General features: G+C 46.6%; 1 protein-coding gene across 4 annotated transcripts; it reads right to left on the bottom strand.

Moving 5' to 3' along the window:
• Nucleotides 1–1,398: 1,398 nt before the first annotated feature.
• On the bottom strand, nt 1,399–8,005 carry pigv (phosphatidylinositol glycan anchor biosynthesis class V). 4 transcript variants are annotated; one of them, XM_033045088.1, is made up of 4 exons: nt 7,821–8,005; nt 7,740–7,786; nt 3,111–4,286; nt 1,399–2,368 (listed from the first exon to the last, which is right to left on the bottom strand). In XM_033045088.1, exons 1-4 carry the CDS (start codon nt 7,840–7,842, stop codon nt 2,099–2,101), a joined length of 1,515 nt encoding a protein of 504 aa, XP_032900979.1. In that variant the 5' UTR covers nt 7,843–8,005; the 3' UTR covers nt 1,399–2,098. The 4 variants fall into 4 exon arrangements, with proteins under 4 accessions (XP_032900979.1, XP_032900977.1, XP_032900976.1 ...); XM_033045086.1 differs by lacking the exon at nt 7,740–7,786 and adding an exon at nt 6,325–6,486 and having other exon boundaries at nt 7,807–8,004; XM_033045085.1 differs by adding an exon at nt 6,325–6,486 and having other exon boundaries at nt 7,740–8,003.
• Nucleotides 8,006–12,345: the final 4,340 nt, after the last annotated feature.

Here is a 12,345-nt window from a genome sequence, read left to right on the forward strand (position 1 = left end):
GTGGGGAAGTAGCTATTCCTGAATCTGGTCGTTGCAGTCTTCAGACTCCTGTACCTTCTACCTGAAGGTAGCAGGGAGATAAGTGTGTGGCCGGTATGGTGTGGGTCCTTGATGATACTGCCAGCCTTTTTGAGGCAGCAACTGTGATAGATCCCCTTGATGAAAGGGAGGCCTTTATATTACCCGTGACAGAACCCATTTCTGTAAAAATTCTCAGATGATTTACCATGTTAAAGGCTTTATATAAAAATGCAAGTTTTTTTTTAATTGTTGTTTCATTGACAGAAATGGTCTGTGAATTAAAAACTAAGGGCAGGATTCAGAAATGTAATGTTTTCAGCTAATTTTGAATTAGTGGTTGACACAAAATGCTGGAATAATTCAGCAGGTGATGCAGCATTTATGGAGGGAAGGAATTGCCGACGTTTTGAGTCGAGACCCTTCTTCAGACTGATGCCAGGGGAGGGATAAAGATAGAATGTAGGCGGAGACAGTAAGACTGGTGGGAGAACTGGGAAGGGGGAGGGGATGGAGAGAGAAAGCAAGGGCTATCAAAAATTAGAGGTCAATGTTCATACTGCTGGGGTGTGAACTACCCAATCGAAATATAAGGTGCTGTTTCTCCAATTTGCGCTGGGTCTCACTCTGACAATGGAGGAGCCCCTGGACAGAAAGGTCAGATTGGGAATGGGAGGGGGAGTTGAAGTGCTGAACCACCAGGAGATCAGGTAGGTTAAGACGGACAGAACGGAGGCATTCAACGAAACGATCGCTGAGCCTGCGCTTGGTCTCACCGACGTAGAGAAGTTGACACCTAGAACAACGGATGCAGTAGATAAGGTTGGAGGAGGTGCAAGTGAACCTCTGCCTCACATGGAAAGACTGTTTGGGCCCTTGGATGGGGTCGAGGGGGGAGGTAAAGGGACAGGTGTTGCATCTCCTACGGTTGCAGGGGAAAGCACCCGGGGAGGAGGTGGTTTGGATGGGAATGGACGAATTGACCAGGAAGTTTCGGAGGGAACGGTTTCTGCTGAAAGCAAAAAGGGATGGAGATGGGAAGATGTGGCCTGTAATGGGATCCCGTTGGAGGTGGCGAATATGTTGGAGGATTTTATGCTGTATGTGACGACTGATGGGGTGGAAGGTCAGAACAAGGGGGATTCTGTCCTTGTTACGAATAAGGGGAGGGGGATTAAGAGCGGATATCAAGGAGACCCTCATCTATAATGGAACCCCCATTCCCTAAAGAATGAGGGCATCTCCGATGTCCTGGAATGGAAAACCTCAAGAAGCAGGATGGGAAGAAGTGTAATCAAGATAGCTGTGGGAGTCAATTAGTGGATATCCCTTTGAATCCAACAGTATTAATACACTGCAAAATTTCAAAAACTGCAGTTTAGATTCCAATGGCAAGTTTATTCTGATGCATTTCAACAAATTTATTCATCAATACTACAAGTAGCTGATGACAGAGATGTAATGAAGATACAAAATAATTCCTGGATTTAACTATTTAAGAAGAAACTGCAGATGCTGGAAAATCGAAGGTAGACAAAAATGCTGGAGAAACTCAGAGGGTGAGGCAGCATCTATGGAGTGAAGGAAATATGAAATGTAGCCAATTTAGCCAAATCCACCACAGTGCGGTTGATTCTTAACTGCCTTCAATTCAAGGCCAGCAGGGAAGGGAAACAAATGAGAAAAGTGCATTTAGCAATTCAAGCATGCTATGGCCACATTTCACCAGTGCTGAAGGTGGTGAATGGTGACATTGCTGGTTAGAGTGCTGATTATGTAGGTTACTGTCTGAGATGGCATTGACTTTGAATGTTATTGGAGATGCATTCACCCAAACAAGGAAAGCATTTCTTCACTCCGTGCTTGGTATCTATGGGGAAGTCAGGGATGAGTCAGCAAGTGGCCAATTCTGCACAAGGTACTCAGTCTCTGACCTCTAGCAGTGAAGGTATTTGTGGCCAATCTTGTTAAGATTCCAGTGAATAGACAACCCAAGAATTCAATGGTGCTGCTATCTATCAAAGGGAGGCGGTCACTGCAGTCAGTGAATATCAGTGTTGGATGTGTGGCAGGATATTGATCAGGTCCACGGGAGAAAATTACAATGCAGAGCAAGTCCAAGGAACCAGTACAGTAGGAAATATCCAAGAACACATCGTGCAGTCAGGCTGCACCTTCGCCAGTCCTGCAGGAGAGCAGTGAGAGGGTTTCTGGGAATTATGCTAAATGTGTATGGGTATGAGGAGGTAGCAGAGTCCTGTGCCAAATGTCCGGGCTCTTTATCCTGGAGCAGGTGGGCTGAGAACCAGTATAAGACTGGAGAGGAGGAAGCCAGGAACCTGGTTATAACCTGCATAGAAAGCGAGAGTATTATTAGACACCTCACATCTTCCAGTCAACAAACAAAAGCAAAAATCACATACAATGGAAATCACGCTTATTAGAAAATGATGGAAATATTGCTGCAACTCAGGCAGCAGTTGTGGAGAGTGAAACCGGCTAATCTCAGCTCTTGTCAGCTCCAGCGCAAATGGAGCGACCTTCTTATATTTTGTAACCTAAATTAAACATTATCTTACAAACAGCGATTTCACTATACAAAAAAGTAAAATGCGTAAAATTCCGTTTCAAATCAGTATGGAAGCTGAGTTTATTAATTCTTTCAATAGGGTTTCATTGCTTGAAAAAAGTGAAGTTATTTGACAGAGGAATGGAATGGAAATATTAGTTTAAATATCTAAAGATATAAGTAGAGATCGAGCAATCGGGTAGGTTAATTATTGGGTAGGTTATTAATGGCTAGGGAATAAACAAATGAGTGATATTTAAAGGGCAACGGGGAACAAGACAAGCATAGAGGAATTAGATTTGAAATATTAATATAGTTTTGGAGTATCCAGAAGAGTGATTGAATTAGCTGAGATATAAAAGAGTGTGGAATTGAGGAAAGAAAGATTAAACCTCTAAGATTCCTAATGATTTGGGAATGGACAAGAAAATAAGATTACACTGGGGGAAATTAATGGGTGTGGGAAGCTCCACGTGAATCTTTAGTGCACCCTGTGTTTATTGTCCTTTCATACAGTTCTCACCTGGATGTGCATGAAGCAAACACCAAATGCCAGCAGTGCTGTTGCATGAACAACATAGGCAAACACACGATGACTGGAGAAGCCAGACGACGGTTTCCCATCCCCTTCTCTCTCTCCCTTCAGTTTTTTGTGGAGCAGGCCCAGGTGTATGCAATACCACGGATCACTTAGCACATACTGCTTGGCTGCCCATATACCCAAAGCTATAATCGGGAATGCCAGCAGGAAATTGGGTAACTGTTTGAGCTGGTAATATCTCATGAAGCCCACATTCCAGTAGGTATCCTGAATGTAGGAGTAAATTATGGGGTATCGGTGATGGCACCAGCTGGGCACAGCACTGTCCTTGCCTGGTAGACGATAGCCCTTCTCCCTGGCCAACTGCAGCAGATGTGGAGGGATGGTTAAAGCTGGATTTACAGCTGATCTACAAAATGTCAGGTATCCGTAATATTGAAAGAGTGCAAAGGGCAAAACGATCACCACTGATCCCACAGTTACCAGCAGTGCAGATCGGAGGATGAGATGCCAACACAACTTGTGCCAGTCCTTTCCTGTGAACTTCAGCTCAGGTCTCAAGTACAAAATGCATTGCTTTAGCTGCGAGTGAAACAGAAATCCTGCATTTATAATCCCATTGGATCGAGCTGCTGTAGACAAGGCAAACAGAGCGCAGCTGGTCAGAGGCCGTGCCTTCTCAAGGTGCAGCATTCCACTGAAGGACAGCAGCATGAAGATGCTTTCAGAATAGGCGGCTGACATAAAGACGCTGGCGGGGTTTAGACAGAAGAGGAGGCTGGAAAGAGCAGCCAGCCTGCGATCCCGAAGCACAGCGACACTTAGCTGGTAGAGAACGACGGCAGAGAGGACAAAGATGACGGTGTTCAGAAGCGTCGAGGCGAGCAGCAGCCGACTGTGAAGACCTAGCCACGGTTGCAGGGGGCCAAGGAGAGTCTCGGCCAGTGCCCGCAGGATCACAGGAAACAGTGGGAGGAAAGCAAAGTTTTGCTCGTAGATGTACCCAAATTCTGCTATAAACAGGAAATGCTGTGCATCCCAACGAGAGAAGCCACCGAACAGAATGTCCAGCAACACATCACCATTGCTTGGGCTGTGTAATTGGGGCATACGGAATGCATCGGCATTGTGGTCCGGAATCAGGGAATTAAACACCATCTGGTAAAGAACCAATAGATAAGGTAAATATTCTCCACAGCAAATAAATATAACATCAGCCTACCCTTGGACTATGCCAATCGCAAGTATCACTGTGGGACACCATATACCTTAATGCACATCTACCCCCTGTAAAATTACTGTGGTAAAAATGTACGAGGGGGCGCCGCACGATGGCTGCCTCGCCAACGGTCTGTCTTCGTCTTTTTCCTTCTTTGTGTTTTTAGTTTGTTGTAAAATGTATGTTTTAAGTTTATCTTTAGTTTTGTATTATGTGGGGGGTGGTGGGGGACACTTTTTTAATCTCTTTCCTCGGTGGAGATGCGACTTTTTCCGTGTCATATCTCCGTCCGCACTGCGGCCTAACATCGTGGAGTTGGCGGCCTCTTACTGGGACTTCTATCTGAAAACCGTGGAGCCTGTGGACTTTAACATCTCGGAACAGGCGATCCCTTTGCCTGGGGTTGGCCTTTGGTGCTCCAACCTGCGGGAGCTGTGGACTTTAACATCATGGAGCTCGGTCGCTGGTTAGCGATTGATTTTGGGAATTCCAAGCCGCAGGAGTTCGACCGCCCCTATGCGGGAGCTTAGAGCGCCCCGACGTGGGAGATCGATCGCCGGCTGCAGGTGGTTCGACTCCCCCGACCGCGGAAAGGAGGAAAGAAGATAAGACTTTATTGCCTTCCATCACAGTGAGGAATGTGGAGGAGCCGCTGTGGTGGATGATTATGTCAAATTTTATGTAGTTGTGGGTCTTGTTGCATTTTTGGTATGACTGTATGGCAAACCAAATTCTTCATATATTGCAAAAAATACTTGGCTAATAAATTACGATTATGATGATTATGATTTAACTGATTTCAGTACGTGTCTGAAAGAGGCACTTTTCTAAAATGTTTAAAACTATTAATTAATGCTTTAAGCTATCATAATTGCAGCAAATTATATTTTAAATGGTCCAGAGGCTGTGGAATTGAACCATTCAAAACAAATAACCCTGGATCCTTTCACAAGACACCTTCTGCAGGAGCTGTGCAACAAGGCTCAGCAGCCTACAGTTTTGTAATAACCCAGAGAGGATCAGCACCTTCAGTAATGTACAGATGGCAAAGTCAGCTCATTCTGGAACGGCACAGCAAACTGCATTTATGTACTGATTTACTATAGTTAAATGTTGTGTAGTAATTCACAGGAACTTTATAAAACTAAACAGACACTAAAACAAAACTGCCTGAAGTGAAGTAATAGTTTTGATTTAATTAAGTTCATGTATGATAAGTGAAAAACAACAGATTTAGGGAAGATATTCCACACCTTAAGATCAAGACAACTGTCGGCTTGATGGAGCAATTAATATCAGGAATTCGTAAGAATTGAAGCAATAAATTTTAGGGATTGAAAGGAAAGTGAGGGAACAAGGCCAAGGCCAAAGCTCTTCTTTGCCAGACCAAGAGCCAATACGGGCGATCATGTATTGGGGTAATGAGACTTTGGAGTAAATCCTCCACCTGTGAATGGACTAACAGTGATGGAATAGGACACTGGAAATGTGTACAGCCAGACAAGGGAGGCTTGAGGAGAATGATTTAGTCCATAGTAGCAATGGCTACAGATGGGTTGTGAAGGATGATGCTGGATTATTTACGATGGTCATACATGAGCTGTAGTTTGTAGTTTCGATAAGGGCTGCTTACAGAATATGCCTGGGTCAGCAATCGATTGAAAGGATTCCAAAAAAAAAAGGTAGCCTTAGACACAGGTGATAGCAAGCTCAAGGGCAAATATCTCAATGTTGCTGAGAGTTTGTCAGTCAAGAGCAAATGGAGAGAACTGGGACTAATATGTTGTAGATAACTTGTCAACAAAGAACAGCACGCAGAGTGGAGTCTGAGAAAAACCTCAGGAGTTTGGTTTGGGAAACATACATAGTCTGTGTTCAAAGCCCAAATTTGTTAGCATGTTCGCTGATTCTTAACTATTTCCTTATTCCAAACATTTAATGCTGATTGGAATGATATGAGAATTGAATGAGACTGACCTGGAAAAAGACGGCCAGAATTCGGGACAGGAGGGCAAAGTGTGCAACCATTTGGAGGTCAGATGCTGCCATTTTTCTGGTCCAAAATCCAAATCAAATTGAGGCACAGATCTTCTTTCAGTTCGACAGCAAATAACTCCAGTCATCTTCTAATTCCTGAAACTGTATATTCCAGAACAAAATCGCCTGACAAGAACATCATTGCAGATTCTAAAACAGAGAGGAATTAGTTAGACACTCTTCTCAACAATACTGACACCCACACACACACATCCACCTTTACCATGCTAAGTATCCCATTCATTTTTAAAACACTAATTCAACTCACCTTCTTTCTGCTGTTGCATCCCCTGTAATGTAGTTTATATTATATTGACTCTTTATATTTCCCCTTAAGTTCACCTCACTTAATATTGAGATGTATCTGATATGTCTCTTTCACCAGTCTGTCAACTGCTTCTATAATTGTTTGTAACATTGTCAACTTTTATATAATTAAGAATCTTCAAAAGTGTCTTTTCTAATCCCAAATCGGATGCATAGATAGGATTCTTGATTGGTACGGGAGTCAGGGATTATGGGCAGAAGGCAGGAGAATGGGGTTAAGAGGGAACGATAAATCAGCCATAATTGAATGGCAGAGTAGACTTGATGGTCCAAGTCCCCTAACTTATGAAAAGGAGATAAACACTTAAAAATAAAATAAGTACTTTGTAATGTGACCAAGTGAAAGACAATATGCATATATTTGTTGTAAGAAGACCATAACAGTATCTCACAGTACAGTGGCGACAAGGGACTGCAGATCAAGTCACTTAATCACACAGCACAGAAACAGACCCTTTGGCCCAACTCATTCATGCCAACCAAGATGCCCCATTTATGTTCGTCCCATTTGGCTCATATACCTCCAAACCTGTCCTATCCATGTACCTGTCCAAGTGTCTTATAAATGTTGTTATAGTACCTGCCTCAACTACCTCCTCAGGAAGCACATTCCTTATACCTCATGTGAGAAAGTTGCCCCTCAGGTTCCTATTAAATCTTACCCCTCTCACCGTAAACCCGTCCTCTGGTTCTTGAGTCCCCTACTCTGGGGAAAGGACTGGCCATCTTATCCATGCCTCTCATGATTTTGTACGTGTCTACTATCGCAATGTTTAAGAAACATTTAGACTGTACATGGATAGGACAGGTTTAGAGGGCTATGGGCCAGACGCAGGCAGGTGGGACTGGTGTAGCTGGGACATGTTGGTGGGTGTGGGCAGGTTGGGCCGAAGGGCCTGTTTCCACACTGTATCACTCTATGACTCTAAGGTCACCCTCAGCCCCACTAGGACCCGACCCTCTCCCCCTCCCGGTGCAGACGCTGTTGTTATGGCGATACTTCCGTTTCCTGCTGGGAGCCACGTTACCGTTGGATGGCTGAAGCCGGGCGAGGCCCCGCACTGGCCGCTCCCCCGGGCCTAGGCCGGGCCGTACCGGCTTGCAGTCACCATTCCCGCCTTCCCTCCTCATTCACCGCCACACGAGGAACACTGGGCCGGGCCGGGCCGGGCCGCGCCGCCGCTGACAGTGTCCGCCCGTCACCGGATGGGAGGAGAGGAGCGGCGGCCATGTTTGATACTGGCAATGACAAGTGATGGCTCTGGGTCTCAGAGTCTCCAGCAACGCAGAACGTGCTGCAAGCACTCAACGGGTCAGGCAGGACATGCGGAGGGTAGGGATAGGGCATGTCGAGTTCGGATCCTTCTTCAGGCTGGATCTTAGATTCTCAAGAGTTCAGCAACTACAGTTTCTTTCTCAGAATATCTCATCTCCAGTTCTGATGCTAAGAGAATTGATTGACTCAAGGAACTCCCAGCGGCAAAATAAAGTTACATAGATACATAGAAAATAGGTGCAGGAGTAGGCCATTCGGCCCTTCGAGCCTGCACCGCCATTCAATAGGATCATGCCTGATCATCCAACTCAGTATCCGTTAGATTAGGTTAGATTAAACTTTATTAATCCCCTTATTCAGGGGAAATTCTGATGTCCTTGCAGCACACTAATAAAAATACAACATAGCATTCAAAATGAAGTTCAACACAAAAACATCCCCCCACAGTGATTCCCACTGTGGGGGAAGGCACAAAGTCCAGTCCCCATCCTCTTGTCCACCCAAAGTCAGGCCTATTGAGGCCTCCACAGTCGCCGCCACGGCGCCCGATGTTCTCGCCGGGTGATGGTACTCCGGCGTCGGGAGTACCCCCAGCGGCTTGGGGTGCCAGGAACGGCCGCCTTCCCACCGGAGACCGCGGCTTCCAAGCCAACAGACCGCGCCGGACGGAGCTCCGCACACTGGCGATCTCAGCAAGAGGTCCCAGGCTCCGGGATGTAACGTTCAGCGTCGCAGCTGGCCGCTCCACAATGTTCTTATCGGCGGTCCCAGCATACTGGAGTTCCAGCGCGGCGACCCAGGAAAGGCATCGCCCGCTCCGCAATAGCGCTCCAGCGCTGCGCCGCCGCCAAAGCCGATGTTCTGCGCCGCCGCCAAAGCCGATGTTCTGGCCAGGTCCCCTCAGGGAAACATCGCTTCAGGACCCGCTGGTAGGCCGCCAGGACAGGTCGAAGACGCTGCTCGGAGGAAGGCAACCCCTCCGACCAGGTAGGGACTCGAAAAGCAGTTTCCCCCTTCCCCCCCACACATAAAAAGATAAGGCCCCCTGACTACACACTCAACGTACTAAAAATAATTTAAAAAAAGAAGGGGAAAAAAACGGACAGCTGCAGGACAGGCAGCCGTTCAGGACAGCGCCTCCTCCGGATTGGCGTACCTGCGGTGGGAATCACTGTGGGGGGATGTTTTTGTGTTGAACTTCTTTTTGAATGCTATGTTGTATTTTTATTAGTGTGCTGCAAGGACATCAGAATTTCCCCTGAATAAGGGGATTAATAAAGTTTAATCTAAGGCGTACCTGCCTTCTCTCCATACCCCCTGATCCCTTTAGCTACAAGGGCCACATCTAACTCCCTCTTAAATATAGCCAATGAACTGGCCTCAACTACCCTCTGTGGCAGAGAGTTCCAGAGATTCACCACTCCCTGTGTGAAAAATGTTTTTCTCATCTCGGTCTTAAAGAATTTCCCCCTTGTCCTGGACTTCCCCAACATCGGGAACAATCTTCCTGCATCTAGCCTGTCCAACCCCTTAAGAATTTTGTAAGTTTCTATAAGATCCCCCCTCAATCTCCTAAATTCTAGCGAGTATAAGCCGAGTCTATCCAGTCTTTCTTCATATGAAAGTCCTGACATCCCAGGAATCAGTCTGGTGAACCTTCTCTGCACTCCCTCTATGGCAATAATGTCCTTCCTCAGATTTGGAGACCAAAACTGTACGCAATACTCCAGGTGTGGTCTCACCAAGACCCTGTACAACTGCAGTAGAACCTCCCTGCTCCTATACTCAAATCCTTTTGCTATGAAAGCTAACATACCATTCCCTTTCTTCACTGCATGCTGCACCTGCATGCCTACTTTCAATGACTGGTGTACCATGACACCCAGGTCTCGTTGCATCTCCCCTTTTCCTAATCGGCCACCATTGAGATAATAAAGTTGCATGCAACATATTCTGTAAGTCTGGGCGAAGATACTAACCAAACCCAGGGCCTTACGTGCAGGCATATGGCATGTTTTTCATGCTATTACAGGTTATTAAAGTTGCTGCTGCTTTTCACCCATCTCTCCATAGCCTCCCTGCCCTTTCCCTGCACTGGTGCAGGACCACCTGGCTGCTGCACTGAACTGGCAGCCAGTGGAAAATGTGCATTGAATGTAAAGTTGGTGCCTGAACAAATGCTGCTCCATTAATGCTGTTCATCTTTGTGGGAATGGTCACACATGACTAACTGCAGACTGCTATCGAAATTATCTTTCACTGAAAGAAAGTCATGCTAGTTAATCTGCTGCCTGACCATTCAGAAATCCTGAGGTACAAGTAACTGCAGATGCTGATTTACAAAGACAAAGTGCTGGAGTAACTCAGCGGGTCAGGCAGAATGTTTGAGAAGGAACTGCAGATGCTGGAAAATCGAAGGTAAACAAAAATGCTGGAGAAACTCAGCGGGTGAGGCAGCATCTATGGAGCGAAGGAAATCGGCAACGTTTCGGGTCGAAACCTTTCTTCAGACTGATGTGAGGGTGGGGGGGCGGGAAGAAGAAAGGAAGAGGTGGAGCCAGAGGGCTGAGGGAGAGTTGAGAGGGGAGGAGAAAGTAAGGACTACCTGAAATTAGAGAAGTCAATGTTCATACCGCTGGGGTGCAAACTGCCCAAGCGAAATATGAGGTGCTGCTACTCCAATTTACGGTGGTCCTCACTCTGGCCATGGAGGAGGCCCAGGACAGACAAGTCGGATTTGGAATGGGAGGGGGAGTTGAAGTGCTGAGCCACTGGGAGATCAGGTTGGTTATTGCGAACCGAACGGAGGTGTTCAGCGAAGCGATCGGCAAGCCTACGCTTGGATCTCACCGATGTAGAGCAGCTGACATCTAGAGCAGCGGATGCAATAGATGAGGTTGGAGGAGGTGTAGGTGAACCTCTGCCGCACCTGGAAAGACTGCTTGGGTCCTTGAATGGAATCAAGGGGGAGGTAAAGCGACAAGTGTAGCATTTCTTGCAGTCGCAAGGAAAAGTGCCCGGAGAGGGTGTGGTTCTGGTGGGAAGGGACAAATTGACCAGGGAGCTACGGAGGGAGCGGTCTCTGCGGAAAGCAGACAGGGGAGGATATGGGAAGATGTGGCAAGTGGTGGGATCACATTGGAGGTGGCGAAAATGTCAGAGGATTATTTGTTGTATGTGACGGCTGGCAGGGTGGAAGGTGAGGACAAGGGGGTCTCTGCCCTTGTTACGAGTGGGGGGGGATGGGGAGTGAGAGCAGAGTAACGGGGTATAGAAGAGACCCTGGTGAGAGCCTCATCTATGGTAAAGAGGGGAACCCCCATTCCCTGAAGAATGAGGACATCTCCGATGCCCTGGTGTGGCACACCTCATCCTTGGTGCAGATGCGGCGTAGACAGAGGAATTGGGAGGAGGGGATGGAATCCTTACAGGAAGCAGGGTGGGAAGAAGTGTAGTCCAGATAGCATCAAGCAGCATCCCTGGAGAACTGTGTCAGGATACTTAAGAGTTATTTGCAGGGGGTTGGGGGAGGAGAGAGAAAGGAAGCTGGAAGGTGGGGCAGGACAAAGCCTGGCAAGTGGATACAGGTGAGGAAGGGTTTAGATAAGTAGATGTTTGAAGAAAAGCCAGAAATGAAATGTGAGATAAATATAGAAGATGCACAAATCCTTAGGCCAGAGCAAGTAGGTGAAAGGGGAGAATTGGGTGCAAGTCCAGGTGGGGCACTGGGAACAGAGGGGGAAGGGGAAAAGGGTTGTTTGTACGTTAGATAACTAACATTGAATTAACCCATGTTCATACGAGGTGCTGTTTCTCCAGTTTGTACATGTCCTCTCTCTGGCAATGGAGGAAGACAGAAAGGGAATGGGAAGTGGAGTTAAAATGATTAGCAACCTGGAGCTCCAGTAGGCCCCGACAGATCAAGTGCAAGCATTCAACGAAGCGGTCGCCAAGTCTATCCTTGTCTTGCCGATGTAAAGGACGACATATTGGGAACACCAAATTCAGTAGATGAGGTGCGAGGAGGTGCATGTCTCACTTTTGTCTCACCTGGAAAGACTGCTATTTCCCCATCTTAGATCAAATAAGTTAGAGAAACATGCCAGTTGGTTGATGAAATCTAGACCCCACACGAGAATCCAAATACTGCATATCATCTGTGATCCCTCCCCTTTGAAGTAACAGATGGGCAGAGAGACATGAGGGAATATGGTGGAAGAAAGAAAACCACTACATTTCCAAAGAGAGCTATCTAAAGAATAGAGTAGAGTTTAGAATAGAGAACTAAGAGTTTAATCTGTGGTTATCAAGGAACATAGGGTTGCTGCAGGAAAGTGTTATTGAGGTAAAGGACTAAT

The sequence above is a fragment of the Amblyraja radiata genome, chromosome 27 (genome assembly GCF_010909765.2).
Source record: "Amblyraja radiata isolate CabotCenter1 chromosome 27, sAmbRad1.1.pri, whole genome shotgun sequence".
NCBI lineage: Eukaryota > Metazoa > Chordata > Chondrichthyes > Rajiformes > Rajidae > Amblyraja > Amblyraja radiata.